The 19,299-nt window shown below is 54.0% G+C and overlaps 1 protein-coding gene across 1 annotated transcript; it reads right to left on the bottom strand.

Annotated features, from left to right (window-relative positions):
- Positions 1–118: 118 nt before the first annotated feature.
- Positions 119–2,795, bottom strand: HER10_EVM0004080 (glycosyl hydrolase family 3 N terminal domain-containing protein; the record flags this gene model as incomplete). Its single annotated transcript, XM_035473736.1, has 3 exons — positions 119–1,627; positions 1,694–2,616; positions 2,726–2,795. 3 exons carry the CDS (start codon positions 2,793–2,795, stop codon positions 119–121), a joined length of 2,502 nt encoding a protein of 833 aa, XP_035338240.1.
- Between the last annotated feature and the right edge of the window lie 16,504 nt (positions 2,796–19,299).

Here is a 19,299-nt window from a genome sequence, read left to right as displayed (position 1 = left end):
TACAGAGCAAATTATCATGCATAAATATCAATCATTCATTCATTCAATATCGCGTATCCTGAACATTTTCTCCCGACCGGTGCTCCCCGCTTTTTACATTGCGACGCATGGACTTTTTCTACAGACCAGACCACCAGAACGTCTCGCCGACCTTGAAGCTACCCTTGAGGGCCTTGTCTGTGATGACACTGCTGTCACTGACAATTACCTCGTACTCGCCCTCCTCGGCGCACCACTGGTGCCGCTCCTCGTCAAAGTAACTGGCGGCGTACTTGGTCTCAATGTTGACCGTAACCTGCTTGCTCTCGCCAGGCGCAAGCGACACCTTGGCGAAGCCCTTGAGCTCCTTGAGCGGGCGGTTAATCTTTGCCTTTTGCTTGGGTGCAACGTACACCTGGACGACGTCAGCGCCGGCCACCTTGCCCGTGTTCTTGACCGTCACGTCCACGGCGAGCTTGCCGTCGGCCTCGCGGACCTGGAGATCCCCGAAGCCAAAGGTCGTGTACGACAGGCCGTGGCCAAAGGGGAAGAGCACGGGGCGGTCGAGGAACTCGTAGTAACGGTAGCCAATGTAGACATCCTCGCCGTACAATGTGCGACTGGCCTCGGCACGGTAGTTGAGGTAGGCCGGGTTATCCTGGACGCGCTCGGGGAAGCTGAGAGAGAGCTTGGCCGAGGGGTTGACGTCGCCAAAGAGCACGTCGGCGATGGCGTTGCCCGTCTCGTTGCCGCCGTACCACGCTTGGACAAGGGCCTTGACGTCCTTGACCCACGGCATGCGCACCGGGGTGCCGGACTGGTTGACGACGACCGTGTTGGGGTTCGCCTGGGCAACGGCAGAGATGAGCTTGTTGAGGTAGCCCGGAAGGTCCATGTCGGCACGGTCGTTGCCCTCCGTCTCCCAGTCAGCGTTGAGACCGGAGCAGATGATGACCTGGTCGGCGTCCTTGGCAAGGGCGGCGGCCTTTTCGATCTCGGCCTTGTCGTCGATGACCTTGCATCCTCCCATGCGGAGGGCGCCGCTGCCAAAGACAACGTTGTCCCCCTGCAACTTGGACGACGGGGCCGAGCCAAACTCAACCTTGAAGGTGTACTTTTGGCCCTTCTTGAGCTCGACACGCCCCTTCTCCTCAACGGTGGCGGCGCCGAAGAATGCATCGCCCTGGCGCTGCTTGGTGGAGTTGTCAATGACAAGCTTGTCATTAACAAAGAGGTTCGCCGTGCCGCAGACGATGAGGCCGAGCTCGTAGGTGCAATCCTCCTCAGCGACGAAGGAGCCCTCAAAGTCGGCGTACCAGAGGTCGCCCTTGAGCTTGGGGTTGTAGTAGTCGACGAGAAGAAGCTCCGTCTTGGTGAGGACAAGCTCGTCGATGGCCTCGCGGCTGTGGTCCGTGGGGGGTTCGTTGTAGGCGCGCATGGTCATGCCGGGCTTGCCGTCAACTGACGTACAGACATTGCCGAGGAGGGGCAGGAGCTTGTGGGAGTAGGCGCCCTCTGTGTACTCTGGGGGCGAGGTGAGCTTCTTGCTGATGCCGTCGAAGGGGGTGACGGAGTAGTAGGCAGCCAAAGAGGCGGAACCACCTCCGTGATAGGTGGCGATCTTGGCGTTAGGGCCGATGACAACTGTCTGTGAGTCTCAAAGTAAGTGTGTGTACTTTCGTGAAAGACGTGTATACTTGGGGAAGATGCTAACCTTTTTGTCCTTCTTCAGTGGCAGCACGTTGTCGTCGTTCTTGAGCAGAACGATACTCTCGCCACCAATCCGCCTCAACAGCTCGGCGGTCTCTGGAGTGTCGCCCGTCTTCTCAGGGGCCCCCTCGGGAATGCCGGTCGCCACAGCCTTCTTGATGAACTTGAGCATAGCGCGAGCTCTCTCGTCGAGAATGTGCTGGCGGACCTTATCCGTCGACACATTGAACTTGAGAGGCTCTCCACGGAAGCGAGGAGGTCCAGGCATCTCCAGATCGAGACCGGCATTAGCCGCTTCCGTGGTGCTGTAGGTTCCGTACCAATCGCTCATGATCATGCCGTCCCAGCCCCACTCCTTGCGGACCAGCTTCTCCAGCAGATCGTGGTTCTCACTGCAGAATGTGCCGTTGACTCCATTGTAGGCAGTCATGAGCGCACCCGGTGAGGCGTCACGGAAGGTAAGCTGGAAAGGAAGCGCGTAGATCTCGCGAAGGGCGCGCTCCGTCACGATGCTCTGGACGGCGTTGCGCCTGTGCTCCTGGTCGTTACACACAAAGTGCTTGGGCGTCGCCTGGATACCAGTGCTCTCGATACCTCTCACAATGGCGGCAGAGCCGAGACCAGCCAACACAGGGTCCTCGCCGATGGACTCGAATCCTCGGCCACCGAGAGGGGACCGCTGCATGTTGATGGTAGGGCCTAGAATGCAGTGAGCTCCCTTGAGCTTGGCCTCCTCTCCCATCTTCCTGCCGGCCTCCTCGAGGAGCTCGGTGTTGAAGGTGGCACCGAGAGCCGTTCCGCAGGGGAAACAAGCTGCCTTGATGCCATTGAAGAATTTGGTACCGCGTACGCCATTGGGTCCGTCGGAGAGTCTGATGGAGGGAATGTTGTGCTTGGGCAGAGCCTTGGTGTGCCAAAAGTCGATACCTGAGGAGAATCGAATGTTAGCTTGTCATTGGTCTCATCGAGGGCTGTAATGAAGAGTCCGCAATTGGGGTGAAAAGTGACCCCCCAAAAGAGACGGGAGCAGTCTTACCGGCGAGAAGGTCGACCTTCTCAGAGACGGTGAGCTTCTTGAGCACGTCTTCGACGTCAAAGTCGGCCATTGTGGGCTCGCGAAACGTTGGACTGTAAGAATGGATAGGGGTATCTTTGGAACAACTACAATTCTACGACAGGCCGGGTTCAGATTTGGACACGGAGTAAGGAGGAACAGACAAAAAAAGTTGGTGATAGAAAGCGCCGAGAAGCAAGATCGAGAGGAGGGAGGACTGGAACATCTTCGCAGCAGGATCGTGCTGTTAAATAGAAGATTGACGAGCTTGTGGACAACGGGACAACTCCGGACGACGCGGAACAGGATTCCCTCTTCTTACTTGGCTTCAAGGTACCTTAGCTCGGGAAGAGAGACCAGCAACCCACTTTGAGGTCCCGCGTGTTTCTGGGTGACGAGCTAGGTAGATGGAGGAAGATACACCGATGCCGGGAAGGCGGCGGGGGGAACGGCAAGCAAGCAAGCAATCAGAAGGCCATGTTTGCATGCAGTATCCGTTAGCAACCAGGTTAGCAGCGGCTGTTTCTCTGTCTCTCCCGTCATGCTGCTATGCGCCCCTCCATGCAATTCAGCCGGGGAGAAGAAGGGGTGGAGAGCTGTTGCTTCCAATTACCAATACATTCACAGAATGAAGGAACGGATGCCCAGAGATGTTAGAAACCCCAAGACCTTGAAAGACGCGGTCAGGTGCGTCAATGGCGACCGCCCGTCCGGTCGGTAGTGCACTTCTACCCCACGTTATCACGTTGTGGGAGCTTCTTGCCCCTCATTCACCGGGAGAAGCTCGGGTGGCTTCCCCCCTTTAGCGTCATTTCTCCAGTTTGGTGCCCACCCAACAGCTCTGGATTGGCTCATTAGCATTGGAGGCGAAGCTGAACATCGTCCCGAAATCCCGCCAGACAACTTTGGCGTGGAGACGGCGTGCGGGTGTCTCAGTTTTGCCGGAGACTACCCGGTCTTTTGGCGAGATTATCACGGGGTTCTGCCGTGTTGCTGAACAGTGCAAACTTCACATCGCAGACAGTGGCATCTTTCTCCTGTGAAAACGATGCATCGAATCGGGCCCGGCTAAGGGAAGCGGATTCAACCAGCCTTGACACGGTGCCGATACTCCCCGAGCCGCAGATATGCCGCATCTAGGTGAACGTAAGCTCGCAAGGCCTCATCTGTAGGTTTCATATTAGTGCCACAGTCCCGTCATCGGGTTACTGGGTATCTGCTTGTGAGATGGAGGCTGATGATCGTGGGACCCAGGGCACAGTGGGAGGATGGTGTATGCCGTCTTCGCAGCAATGGAGACAGAAAATCCGGGCCGTCTCTACCCTCACTAGACTTGAATGACTACCTCGAGCTGATCGTACCTGCAAAAGAAATCGCATTTGTCATCTCTCTGCCTTTCTCGCCTCCGAGCTGCCGTATTCCCGCGCGTGACAGCCGAGCCAGGGAACCACGGGATTGCTGAGTCGACAGCATGCCCCGCATTTGCCTGAATCCGATGAGAATACGGCCCGGACGTCTGTGCTGCATCGTCGGGATGGGACTCCATTGCTGATATATCCCGGAGAGCCGGTTCACGGAGTCATGCCGTGGTTTGAAGGTCATGTCAACGGGCCGAGCCACTGCATCCGACCAAGCTGCACTGGCGCTACGGCCCTGCCCTGATGATCATCAAGCGGGTGATCATTTCCCCCAGCTTCCCCAGATGTCTATCTTCATCGGCAAGCTCCGCTATACCTCCATACCACACTGCCGAATCTTTCCCGAGTATCCATCATCTCCATCTCGGTGAGCGGCTGTAAACTGGGCAGAACATGGAAGAGCTAGCCAAAAACAAGGATCCAACGACCATCCGCCTCATTCCCGAGTCTGCCAAGTGGGCGACAATGATCTGCCGCTCAGCACATCCTGAGTTTCTCTTTCTACCGCTACCTTTGTCACTATTTCTCCCACTTTCGCTATCACTACTCTTTCCAGCCACCTCTTTCAGTCCGTTCTCTACATGGTATACCTAAGTCATACTAACAATACTTTGAGAAGAATAGGGACTGTGTAGGCACCCATGTAGGGGCTTCTCTCTTGCCGAGACAGCAGCGCGAGGCCATGCAGTAACCCGCTCATCCGGCTTGGTTCCCGAGGCGGGGTGGTCCGAATACACCACAAACTCGCGTATGACAATCCACCACGGTGGCTGATTCGTTCCTTTTGGAAATGTACATGTCCACAATCATGTTTCCTCATCAAGATCCACCACGGAAGGCGGGAGTGTGGGAACGGACCACATGCTCGCGAGATGGGGTCTTCTAGGCAGCCGTGACATCTTGTCGGTTGCTCATTTGTCAAGACCCAGCGCATGGAGTGTATGGATACTATTCCCAGATTCACTCCCCCTTGTGACTGATTGACTCGCTTGTACCCGTAAGGCGGGGAGGGATGGAGATCTCCTCTGCCGCTGTACGGTGTGACAGGTTTACGAATATAGGCCAGACCACCACGTTGCGTGAAAAGAATGCCCCGATACTTGAGACAACCATCACAACTCACATGCTCCATCGATCTCTCCCTGCTCTGGTGATGGTTCCTGATGATCACTATTGGTTTCGAGGCATACCTCCCGTGTTGCTGGGACATACATGTGAGGGCGATCCATGCATGTTCATCTACTACACACATGCTTTAGGCATGCGACAACCATCTGCGGTTCCTGCCTGTAGCTCGCGAGACATTGGAGAGACATGGACGGTACCCATAGTATGGATGCCAGCCTGGGTTCCCGGAAGGGGCCTTCATCTCATGTTGTGCAAATTCTACCTCTACCAAGCAAGTGGGCCAGAACCGCGGTTGGCTGGTCTATGTCGATACCTTTGCCCGTTGACAACAATCACCTAGAAGATCCCGTCTGTCTGTCTTCTTGTTGGTGATACGAAGTATCTTATGGCGTGAGCTCTTTCCCGAATGTATACCAACCTCGCTGCGTAGCGACTGCCCTGATCCCCCCCTCACAATCCGACCTAAGATCGTGACCGAGATCTGAAGCTTCAGAAGTGGAGAGATGATGAGCCATTGTTTATGGGGGGTTTCTGTCGGTCGGGAGGACGAAGAACCACGTCATCAATGCCAAGTGTGCATCTTAATGCCTACAGAGAGTCGACCCCCATATACGACACGATTCTCAGAGAGGACTCAGTTCGACCCAAGGGGAAAGATAATGTTCAGACTATGTTACGAGTTTCAAGAGACCATCCAGATAGGTCACTATCGCGAACACAGTACGGCCGTCCTACGGTCACTACACAGAGTCGATTGCCCTGACAGCCGACATCACGGGCACTGCCAGATTGGTCCACGCAATGATTCTCTCCAGAGAGTACTAGAAAATTCACCCCTAGGAGTAGAATCACACCCCCAAGCACCAAAGTCAAGCGTCTCACAGCTTCTAGCTACCCCTTGGCAACACTCGCATGAGGGGAGGTGGCCATGCTGACGGCGGGCATGCTCTACCAGCCACAAACCACTTCTTGTGAAGCTCCTTCAGGGGGTCAGAGGCAGTCAGCTGAATCCTATACCGACCTCTCTTCCCCTAGCTGCGTCGGAGAGGCTGGCTGATTAGCTTGATCTTCGTGTCTGGGAGGTCACGATACACCACAGGGGGGGTTGAAAGGGGGTACGGTCAACCAACCCCATGCTCAATTAGCATCGTATTGCCTGGACGCAGTGCGCCACCAACGAGATGACTGCATACTCTGCAGACCACAGGTCCTCGGAAACACATTCACGTAGTCTTGAATATCGTTCGACGAAGGTTCATGAAAGGGGGTTCATATACATTGTGCTAGCCAAGGCAATGATAAGTACCACAGGAAGTAGGATTACCCGCCGCGCAACGATTTCCGTCTACTTTCTTGGAGAGGGTAGACTCAATTCATTGTAGGACTGTACATATGGCGAGGCTCATGGACGATGGCCCATGGAGAATGATGTATGGACCTTTGATGGCGCAAATAGTTAAATATAAGCACTATCTTGCAGTTTACTCTCTCATGCCGTTTTCTCTCACTTCTACATCGAGGCACAAGATCCCGCGAATTAGAAACGCATCATGGTCGACGACCAGGCTTTACACCACGATGAGGCTGCACTCGATCGCGATGTTCGCAGCCCTGGTCTGTCAGGGCAGGGGATATCTACAGATTACAGACACCAACCCCGTATCCTGATCATACGCTTTCGTTCTTTGTTGAACATCATCGCTAGCCCAAGGATACGACGAAAAACAGGTTTCAAGCCCTTCGCACTTCACCCGACCCCTCCCCAGGACGCCCGGAAAACGATGCCATCATCCCCTTTCCCATCGCCGCGCGGGGCACCGTTGGGGGAGGATCGGAGCACAAGTCCGATGCGGACCTAGTTCATCAAGGGAAAAGAAAGGAAATCGGACGCTCCGACAAGGGGCGTGTGTCTTTCTATTCCGCTGTACTACTATCACGCCCGGCGGAACGAGAAAACAGCAACGGCGGCCCCATCCATCTTCAACGCGAACAAGACGCCATTGCTGTGCTAACTATTCCGGCCACAACATGCCCATTCGGCATAGAGCCGTTTTAGCTAGTACCGGATTCCCACTCCTTCTTTTTCCATGACCAACACTTTTTGCTGCGAAGATGGCGCCAGTACGTTCAAAGGATGGCCCCCGGGGGGGCTGATAGGCGTGAATGGGGAGGGGGCAGGGAGACGGGACCTTTCGTTGATGTTGCGAATGGGTAAAGGCTGGCCCGGGCAGATGCCCGAAGTGGACACAGCAACGAACCGGAAGGGGAGAATGCCGAGCGGTGTGGGCTGTAAGCCTGTTCGTGTTGGGGGCTTCGTGGGTGGGCATCGTTTCCCGACCGCCGAAAAGTACGGTGCGGCAAGAGCGGCGGTGACTTTGAATCCCCCGGTGTCTGCAACTGCAAGCCCGCTTACACTACGGAGTAACTACGTACGCTCTCATCAAGGAGGGGGTTGAGACGGGACGGAATGGGAAAGGATGGCATACCTACCAGATCATGGATAGGATTGGGAGGCAGGGGGATGAGAGTGCGGAACCGCAAGCCGGGAAAGTTTTATGTAGAAGTGATACGCAAAAAAGAGACGGTAAGTCGCCAATTGACCAATTAGTTGGAAGCGATTGCATATGGTGTTTGTTGTTTTTCTGTTTTCCGCTTCTTCCAAGTCTCAAGTCTCAAATCCCTAGTCTCCCACACTTTCCGTACGCATACGCACATGCGCAATATGCCACACGCAGGGCATCATGGGCAAAATTTAGAGAGCCTGGCAATGTACCGATACCTTAGCACGGCTTTCCGATTACTTCTTTTTTTTTATTCTTACTTTTGCTTTGGCTTTGTCCCTTCTTTTTCTGGAAGTCCTTCTAGAAGGGTGTGTAGAAGCTAGACTAGGCCAGACAGAGTAAAGCCCGTCTTACAGCTTACAGGACGCCATCTCGATCCAACAATCCACCCGGCCGAGTTCTGTGGTTCTTCTAATGGGGGGGCCGCAGGATTGCGTAGCAGCAGACAAGGGGACCGGCGCAGCACTAGCCGCTGCCGTATATCCACTCCCCGTACGGATACATCGCCATTGCCATCGGGGACGCGGGCGACGGCCGGGCGTTGAGACGGGATGCAAGCTTGTGAGTAGCAGAGTAGGTAGACTATCCGTACCTTAGGGTGGTTTGGAATCCATATGGGCGTGGCATACCAGTACCCTCAGGTTCCCCCCATCCATCTTGCTTCTGTCCGCCATCGGGAAACAAGAAGGGTCCGCGGGCGTTCAGGAGGGAGCGGTGTATCACACATCGCAGGTACCGGTAGCCAAGCACACCAAGGCACATCATTCCTTTTCCCCTATGTCGTGACACACGGGTCTTGCCTTGCCTTGGGCCGGGCTGGGCTGGGACTTGTCTCTGAATTCCCGGTGGGGGTGAGAACTTTCTTGAGTTTTGGTTCACGAAAGACGAACAGACCTCGAAACTTGGAGCAACGGCGTAAAAGTGTAAATTCCTTCTTTGCCTTCTTCGAAGCTTCTAAATTGCTTCCATAGGTGCTTCGACAGCCACCCACATCACACCTACAGTCTCACAGTCTCATTTTCCTCTCTTCTTCGGATGCACAAGAATGGAAACACGACGCCACGTCGCATACAATGCCCGCAACAGCAGTTCCAAGCGCCACTGAGCGGAGGGAAAGCCCTAGGGTTGCCACGTTTCCCTCCCATCTCTGCACACCATCTCCGTGGCGTCGGATGGGTTGTGCAGCACAAGCACATGGCAAAGATGCCATGGCGAAAGGTAACTTTGATGACGATAATGGTACGTGGTGATGGCGTTGGATGGCGGCGGCGGCGGGATGGGTGTTGGCTGTACGTAGCAGCTGAGTGGCTGTAGCCGACTGTACCTACACTTTTAGTACTTGCAGCGTGACATTAACTTGCGCTGGTTCATGAATCAAGCAGAGACCTGCTTCGTCTCGCCTTTCCAGAACAACTCTGTTGCTGAACTTTGGAAGCGGTGTACAACGTGCATCGTGCGGCTTGCGGCTTGCCATGTACATGAGGTAGCACTGACCACGGCCACGACGAAAGCCCTCGAGGCGATCAACGTTGCCTGCCCGAAGAAACGAGCCGCCAAAACACGAACCAAACTTAAGCAACTTAGCATGGCCGCGGAAGGGGGGTAAGGGGGCTATAACGGCTCGTTAGATACCCTCCTTGTTCATTTTGCCAGTATTAGCCTTCTGCACGAAAGCAGGCGAGGCGTGCGAAGGGTCGAGATCATAACGCGTGGCAGCGTGGTAGGGCTCCAGATAGCCTTTTCCCCATGACATGAGACGTGCATTGCAGCCACGTGTCACGGACAGCGCTATCTGTCAAGAATAAAAAAGCTGTACATTTGAGGCCATCACACGAACCCGAGCCGCCTGTCTCAGATGTTTCCATGCATCAGATTCTGCACGGGGCTGACTCGCAGGGAGGGGACATTCGACCTCTCTTGTGCCTTTCCTGCTTCGCCATGTGTGAGTGAGTGAGCGTGTGTGTATATCCGTATGCATATGTGTGTGTTTGTGTACACACCATAAGATGTGTGAGTGGTGTTGCGCGCATGAACCAAGCAATCGAATACGGGCGCACACACCGATGCCATCCAAGATTTCTCGGTGATATCTTGGGCTTGTAGAAAGCGAGAGCGGCGGTTAGAAGGAATTTAGTCGGAGTACGGATACCAGTGCCTACGGTTCCGTCGTTGTATCGTAATGCTGCATTGATGATGCTGGCACGTACTACTGTATAGCAAGTGTAGTCGGGCATCAAGGCGCTTCGTGTAGTGCTGCAACACAGCCATCACACCTTGCCTATTGCTAAGCCAGCACGTGGACTACAGCGGAGCCTCCAAACCGCATGAAGATGACCATGGGTTGACCTTTTCAGGCCTCAGCCATGGACCCGTGTTGGGACGGACGGATGGGCGCGAGGGGACTTCTGTAGAATGCGATTGCGCTCTGACCAGCGGGAGTACAGAGCAGAATGGTCTTGTGAAGCACCGGAGAAACGACCCAGGGGGGAGAGGAGCAAGGCGTCTCTTGAGCTGCTTGCGAGATTAAGTGTGAGGCATGACCGCTGCGGTCGTCGTTGATGATTTCGATTGGCGAATAGCGCTTTGGTTAAGCTTCCAGAAAGGGTCCAATTCGATTCGGGGTCGAGGACCGTGTGGCTAGGACGGGCAAGTTTCGGGTGCTTTCTTTACTGTAGACAGCATCCCTTTGCGATTCTTTTCCTTCTTGGGGTGAGTGTCTGTGGTGGTGGTGGTGGTGGTGGTGGTACTAGTAGTGGTAAGGGGCGGACTTGTCGAGCACGGTGAACGGGTGGTTGGTTGGCTGCTTCCGTAGCAGAACCGTAGAACAGAGCCGAAGATGGCGCTAGGATGGAGGGAAAAAGTCGGGCGAACGGTTTGGAGTGAAAGGAAGGTGAGTATTGGGTGCGGAACGGAATACCTCAAGGTGAGGAGAGGTGAGGTGAAGGAGCGGGGCAGGGCAAGGGGAAGCGCGGCAAGGTGAGCACCTCACTTCTCTACATATCACCTACCTTACCTACCTTAGGAGATGTACGTACTAAGGGTACGAAGCATTCGTGCGAATACCTAGATAGCTCAGGCGCGGTCCCCTGGGAGCGCGACGATGGGAAGGCACGAAGGGAAGGATGGGAAGCGATGGAGGGGTCGGGCAATGAGTGGGGGCTTGAATAGTCAACGCTAAAACGGTCCGTATTAGGTAAAACTGGTCGAGCGAGGTCAGGTACCTTACTCCGTACTCTGACTGCGTACGTAGTAAGGTAATGCAACTAGGCACGATGTATCCGCACCTTAGGGTATCGTGCCTGCCTAAGGTAAGGTAGGTAGTAGCCAAGGCAGGCAAGGCCCGGCAGAAAAAAGAGCACGAAGTTACGAACAATTGAGCGTTGGTAGGCTGTAGCACGTGTTGACGGTGGCTAGGTAGGGATCCGGCGAGGCGGCCGGCAAGAGATCAAACGGTGATAGGATGAGGCGCTCCGACGAAACGTTCCCCGTTCACGCCCATACGCACCTCAGTCTCCACCACTGGACGCCCACGCCGCCCGTCCGTCCACACGGCCGCAGCAGTGTTAGCACCGTGACCGTGACCGTGACCGTAGAGTGACCGTAGCCGTGGCCCGTGGCCCGTGGCCGTGACCGCGGCCAGGGTCGGAGGGAAAACATATCCCGAGCACGACCGATGGGAAGTTGCGATTGGCCTTGGCATACCACGTACGAGTATGTCCTTTGGCCCTTGGGCCCCCGGGGTCCGCTACTAAGTGATAGGTATAGTGCTCAACGACGTAGTATCCAAGGGACTACCTTAGTTCCCCTGGCATAGACTTATGGAAAGGCTGATGCTTTGATGTTTGCTCCCCTTTTTTTTTCTTTCTTTTCTTCATTTAAACTTTGAGCAGAGATGTAGTGATGGTGTAATTGGGACGGATGCCAAGACAAGTCAACCTCTCTCCCCGTCTGGGCTGGACTGGGGTATTTGCTAAAGAACGGGTGCGTAACCGGAGTACTTAGTGCACAACACGGGACGGGAAAGGCGGGAGAATCGCAGCGAGGAATGACCCGGGTTCGCATCAGGTGGATGGCGAAGCTTCCGTCCCTGGAAACTCGGGAGTCGCAGTGGAAAGCTCTGCCTTGAGCTGACTGGCCAAGTGGTTGCACAAAAGTGAGTTGACATGAGGTAATGTGAGCTGATTTGGGAGCTCTCGTGCAGGGAGTATCCAGGCCGCAAGATTGCTGAAGAAGACGGAGAAATGAAGACTTGTCCCAGGGTTACGGGCAGGCAAAGGATCGGGAGCAAGGCAGTGCCGGTAAACCGTAAAGAGGCAAGGCGGGGGTATTGAAGAATGGCAATGCAGGACAGGCATGACCGTGGATGGAAATCCGTAGGGCAGGGCGTAGCGCATTTGCGGGCGAGCATGGCAGCAACATCCGTCTTCTTGTCCGATACAACCTCAAACCAGACCGCATGGGATAGCACCTAGTAATAATCATTCAATATGTAAAGAGCACCTTTGAGAGTGCGAAGTGAATACCAAATCTGACCATTGAGGATACGGCGTTGCGTTAGTTTGAAAGACACTGCAGATTGGCGACCGGAAGGTGACCGGGCAGACAGAGAAGAAGAGAGCAAGGGGAAGCTGGAGCCGGCCTCTTCCCAGCTCCGTTCAGATGGGAAACTGGGGAGAGCCGGGTTCAAGCGGAACATGTGGGCTAGAGTTGGACCTTCCCATGCTTGCCAAGTATCCATAGTAGTATTATGGATAGAGAGTGGAAGCCTCCAGTATTCATGGAAGAGAAGCAAGTACCAATGTGCGTCTCTGCGGTGTGTCTACAAATTACCTCCTCCCTGGTCTGGATCACGGCGATGAGATGAGCAGCATATTAGCAGGAGCGATCCTGTGAATGACCATGGCTGGGCAGGTAACATGTGTTGCATACGTACACCCAGGACCCCCAGTTTGTTTGCTTGCTTTGCGAGAATGAGATGGTGGCATGGCTTCCTTCTCCTCTTTGACACACAGACAAATTGCAAAGAAGGTATCCATATTGCGACAAGGGCATATGGGATGGATACGGGAGATTCTTCTCCCCACCTGCACGACGGTGGGAGGTGAGATGGTGGGCATTTACTTTTCTGGGAATCTCATGTTTGGTAATGAGAGATGAGCTACTTTGAAAGAGTGGTGCCTCGTACCGGGGTCAGTTTGACGAACCGATGTTGAAGAAGTATGCTGCGTGTCGAAGCTTGAGGCGAGATGGCGGTATTTTCAAGCAAAAAGAGGGCGTGCCAAAGAGGTCCTCGCGTCGCATCGCTGTCTGATAGACTTGAAAAGGCGCAACGAAAAAAATACCTCACTCTGGATGTGTTTGAGACCGGGGTAAAGCGTCGAAAACGTATCGAACACCAGCAACAGCAATGGGCACGGTTCCAGATTACGAAAACGCACTACTTTGTACACATGAGCAGCAAGCTATACCTTAAAAGTCAAGGACCTCTGCAGTACAGGTATCCGTAGATAAGTTGAAAGTTGGGTTTGATGCCACTTCCCTGCACTCCATATCTGCTATTTCAGAAAGAGGCTCTCCAATGAGAGTGAGTAATGGCGCAGTCCACTTTGTATGCCATGCCATGCCATGCCAAGGAAGCCCAATCAAGACGGAATGCACTTGCATTTGCATCAGCAATATCATTGCCCGCAAGTACACACAGTTACAGGCTGTAGATTATACCGTGGTTGAGTATCTAGACAGTACATTGGCCACTCGCTCGTCTACGATGTGGTGCTGCGCTGCCCTGCGCTGCGGGGTGAAGTCAGTCAAGAAGTCAATCAATCAGTCGTTCAGCTTGGATAGACAGTCCAGGCCTGGCCACGGCATTTCGTAAAATGTTCGACGAATCCATGGCTGCATGAGTGTCTGCAGGCGCATTGTGCATTTCTGTTTTTATTTTATTGTATTGCTTGCACGGGTGAGAGGGCTGACTGGATGTTTAGGTTGCCAGCACTGAGCGTGTCTCGTGAAAAGGCAAAGTCCATCAAACCCTCAAATCCTCAATCTCAACCCTCCTCTTTTCCTTAGCGTGAAGTGAGAAAGAGAGAGAGAGGTGTACCTTACCTCATTGCCATGGATCATACCTAGAGCGCGGTTGGGTGGGTCACTCCGGCTTTCGCCTGGCACCAGCAATCAGCTCTCGACGACCCCACTTTCGACTGAAGTACCCTCGAGCTGCAGAGTACTTGTCCGGACGTTTGTACTCCTCGAAAAAAGATACTTAGTCTCACAAGTGTCGCTAAAATCACACCCATCAGCTCAATGCAGCCCAATGAGGACTGGCGTGTCGACTGAGCGTGCTGATAGAAACCGTCAGCCAAGACCCTGCCTTGCCTGATCCCTGTCAGCATGTGGTGATCGACCGTGCAGGGACTTCGGGACAGGGGAGATCCCTCTTCTTTCCCTTTTCGAAGCTCTCCCAGAAAACGGCAGGATACCCACAAGATGGGGTTTCCACTTTCCAGTGTCTTTCCTTGGACCCCTGTCGGTTTGCCCGCTCGTGTGCCCCTCCCCCCTCCGCGTTCCCATCTGCAGCAGACTGTAATCCCCCCTCCTCCTTCCCTCCCACTGCCTACACAACATCGTACCCCCCCGTTTTGGCCATGCGCGCCTGGCGATTGGATTGAGCCCAATGCGCCCGTTCATGCTCCCACCTTCTCATACTCCAAGGTATCCTTCCATTTCTCCCCAAAGTCTGTGATCCGTGATCCGTGATTCCGTGCGTTAATACGGGGTAAGGGGAAATGGAAGGAAGCACAGAAAAGGAGAAAGGCAGAGAAGAGACAAGGACAAGAGAGGGACAACGAGAGAGGGAAACAGCGATGAATTGGCCTCCGACAGGCATACCATACATTGTTGTCAGTGAGTATCATCCCACTGGCAACAAAAGCTTCGACTGGTGTCTCTTGTGTAAGGCAACTTCTTTCTGCCTTGTTTTAAGAAGGTTAAGAAAAAAAAAATACCCGGGCACCTCGAGCGTAGTTTTGCCCACTATTGCATTCACTCTCGCCCTCAACATGCCCAAAAAATACTATAATCTCTGGAAGAAATTCATCACATCCAATGTACTTCGCCATACCCAAGTATGTCTACATGAAGCATGTACATACCGGAAGCTCAGCTTGAAGCTCCGCGTTGACTATCTATGCATGCGGACGTCACCTTAGTATTGCGTAGCTCATGGCGATCTTTTCGGCCCCTCTTCACTCCCCTCTACTCTACTCTTCCTTTCGGCATCCCGAAGTCACACGTGTCTCCCAGCTTTTCAAACTATGCCCAAAATGGGTCGTTTCCGAGTGTGCAGAGTGTTTGGATGACAACGGCTCGTTGACACGCCGAGCCAACGACCTACAAGGACAGGGAACATCACTTTGAATCAACCTAGCCAGTCGCCGTCGACCCTTCAATTTTCATCTCCCAAACCTGAGGTATCCAAACATTGACATGCAAAAATCGCACCAGACTGGCCGTCACCCATACGTAAACTAACCATACATATCTAGACCAAAAAGCATGAGAAACCATAAACTCAAGTCACCTGGAATGGTCTGTCCTTGTCCTTCATCGACTTATGTCGTGACTCGGACCCTTTCCGTCCATGGTTGTGAAGCCATCCTGTCCCAAGCGACGAACGAGTGAGCTCTCATTTCAGCCCACCCTTCCTGTCAGCAACCTGCATATCATGTGATTGCCATGGTCTGACACCCTTTGTCAAACACGCTCCAGCCTCAACTTTGACAAGCTTCCATCAAGGGCTTTCGAAGCTTCCAAAGAAGCCCGCCCTCCACTTCGTGTTGTCTTGCCACAAACTAAACTCATCTACCAAACAAAAACTTGAATGAACCCTATCGTTGGACGACGGCCTGACCGAGACTCTGTATGGATAGTTCAGGCGAGACCGCTAACTCTGCTGTTCTCTGAGAAGTATGAGAAATGAGACTTGAAGCCACATTCCGAGTCTAATAAGCTCGGGTTGGACGAGGCAAGACTGAACCGGTAGCAAAGTGAGAACCAATGACACGGGCCCGGAGCATCCCATTGAACATGAATTTGAAGGTGGACTGTGTATGTGGGAGGAGGTTGGACGTTGCACGTTGCAGAATCCCCCCAAGCCCCACCACTGCTTGTTTAGACGGCTTCGTTTTTGACAGTCCTTTTTGCTTTTGTTACGTTTGCCAAGTATCCGTAACGCCAAACCGAATACTCTCCAATTCCTGGACTACATCGGGTGGATATCAAATAGCTTGGTTCGTTTCGTCTCCATGCAACCAATTGTGAGGCTGGTCATCCAGATAGCATGTAACATGGCGTCTTGATAATGTCCCGTGTAGGACTCTTTTGGACCGTGCCTAGGCCATACCGTAGACCACTGACAATTGAAGGTTGATCTATGGATGACGGGTTCATGGCTTCCATTGAAGAAGTGAAAGCCGGGAACAGGCATGTTGGCCCGGGTCGGCATCGGAGCGGTCAAGGAAGGGGAGAAGTTGAGCAGGTGTGGGCGGATGGAACCAGAGGAAAGGTATCCGTGTGGATGACGGAAGGCGGGATTTGCAGAGGGCCCAGCAAGGTGCCGGGCCTTTTCCCTCCCTGAAGGTGGACGTACGGAGGAGGTACGGATACATACTTACATTGGGTGGTGCGGATAGGTAAGGTAAGGTAGGTAGGTAGCTTATCTTTGTTTTGTCCATCCCCTGAGCTTGTCATTCTTTTGTTTTGGACTACCGTCAAAGGAGCCAGTGATGTGCTCCCAGCAATCGATCAAAGAGAAGAGCGTCGACCAGGTTGTTATTAAAGATATGTTCGGGGTTGGCTGGGGCTCTTCGGGGCAATCGTACTGGAAATGGGATACAGCGCCGGGAATTGGCTGGACCCCCCACTCCCCTCGAGGCTCGGTCTCTGCGGTCCCCCTCGGTCTCTGAGTGGGTGCGAGCGGGAAAGTGTCAAAGCACCCTGCCACTGCCAGTGCTTGCCGCCCGTCATCGGGGGGGCACGGGGGGTCGGACTTGAGCTCCGTGGTTATCCTTACCTAAGGCAACTGAGGTGCACGCACGCGCCGGCCTCACCTGGGGTCGAGGTTGAATGCTATTGAGTGCCTTGGATATCAGGTGTTAGGAAAATGTGGGAGCGAGGACATCTTACGGAGTACGTACCCTGTCTTGCCCGGAATCGTACGGTCTTACCCCCTCATCCTCCCGACACACTGCCATTCCCGCCTGCCACCTATGGCAGCACCAACACCGGACGGGAGGGATCGCCTCACCTCTTGGAAAATTCCATCTTCGGCGCTAGAACAAATCTCCTGCATCGGTCCTGCACCGCTCCTGCAGCGTCTAAACAGCCCGCCGTCACGCTACAGCCTTCCTTGCGTTCTGCTAAGTTTCCAACGTAGGTACCTAGCGAAAGGTACTTTGGTCAAAGTATTTCTGCGCCACAAATCATCTACACTACTAGGCACGTACGGAGCGCAGAATATCTTAGTAGGTACGGATACCTACCTCCTCCGTACGGCATTATGACTGGCGTCTTTCAACTGCATCTTAGGTTCGAGAAATGTTGGTTTCATACCATCTTGATACACCATCCATACGCCATCTTCCATCTTGCTCTTCGCCGTCGATATGCATAGAATTGAGTGCAAGGGCGAGGGTGAGCAGCAATTCTCCGCCTTTCCGCTTCACTTCACTCGACTCCCTCGATCCTAAGAAAGGTGCACCATGGCACCACACGGAGGACATATCCGTGCTTCACACAGCCCAACACACAACACCAGGATCGAGCAGACGGATAAGGCGCATCAAGGGACAGCCTACAGTCCGTGCTTCTTCTTCTCCTCTTCCTCGAATCCTCGCCCACTCCGTCAGCCTTGAACTGCCCTCTTCCAGCTTCAGCAAGCAAGCATCTTTCATTACCCCCGCTCCAATCCTCTCCGATCCAGCCCGGCTTAACTTCGCACTTGACCGACGATGAACCAGGGCAAGGCGTCTTGGAGATGCTATACACAGCAGCTTAGCGTCCGAATGGGAGCCCTCTGCAGAGTACTCTGCCTTACAAGGCCGCTACCCTCATTCAAGGGGGATCGAAATCCGTTACAGATGCCTGCGAGAGCGCACGAAACCCTGCTGTCCGCTCGAGGCCCCTGGTAAACTCAATGCCAATTCCAAAAACCTCGTCAAGGCCATTTTATACCAGAAGCGGAAAGATGGTGCTTGGCACGGTAAGGTACGGGTAAGGAGAGTTAACCGGCCGGTAAGTTAGGTTTTACGTCTAGGTCGAGTGGGCAGACAATGAGCCAGACCCAGACCGACCCGAACCAGAACCAGAATCAGAACCAGAACCAGGACAGAGGAACCCTCAACCCAATCCCCCAGGGCCCCCCCAAAGCTGAGTGGTGTGTGTGGAACACTGATCCTCGACCACTGGTAGTTGCTCGGCACTTTCCGGTCCAGGATTCGGCTCCCTGCTTTTCGGGGCAGTAAAATCCGGCGATTTTTACATCATCGCCAAAACGCCGGATGCTGAAAGGCTCCGGTGGTGCTTCAACCCCCGTCCAAGACTCTTGAAACCCTAGTCCTGGACCTGGCAACACTCGAGAGCGGGCACAGTTGCTGGCTAGTGGAAACCCCTCACGACCCAGCTCCCAGCTCACAGCTGTGTCTCCCACCAGCACCAGCTCCAGCTCGAACCCCAGCCCTGGCCGGCGGGGTAGCAAGAACGCTGCACTGGGACTCGATTGGATTGGATGAATTCCTCGCTGGTTTAACCTCGCGTCACCTCCCACCTAACGACCCTCGACCCAGATATCGTCCACCAAGGTGCAGAGCACAGCACACCAGAAGGCACAGGCGTAAGGCGCAGACACGATAGCATCAACTCTGATGCCCTCGCTATCTATGTAACGCGGCTGCCCATGGCCCTGATTAACGCTCGGGCGCTCATCTCTCCCCAGGTTCATAGCTGGAAAGCGCTACGCCTCAAAGGGTCAAAATCTTGACCAAAAAGATGACTGCTACTACCTCATGTCGAAGCTCAGCTAAGGCAGATGTTTCCGCGAGAATTCACCTCAAGTCGGGGGGTTGCAGGTTCTAAGGCAGGGGGGGATTCAAAGACCACCAGAGCTTCTGTCCAAAGTGGAAAAGCTTACCTGGAGATGTGCGGCCGCCTTTACTTCTTCACCCACCTCACATAATGTGCCTTGCGAATTTCCAGCCTACCTGACCGTTACGGATACCTTGCTTTAGTCCCCGTTCTGGCCTACATACACTACGAATACGGATACAGATACAGAAACTCCATAATCCACCCTGCCGCATCGACCATCACCAAAAGGGTTCATTGCAAGACCCATGACAACCTTGGACAAGTATTGACGGGTCAGCTCAACCTTTCCCCCGGTTTTCAGCGTCGC

Source organism: Colletotrichum scovillei, assembly GCF_011075155.1.
Source record: "Colletotrichum scovillei strain TJNH1 chromosome Unknown Contig00001, whole genome shotgun sequence".
Classification (NCBI taxonomy): Eukaryota; Fungi; Ascomycota; class Sordariomycetes; order Glomerellales; family Glomerellaceae; genus Colletotrichum; species Colletotrichum scovillei.
Note: the sequence above shows the minus strand (reverse complement) of the source record. Positions and strands in the feature narration are given on the sequence as shown.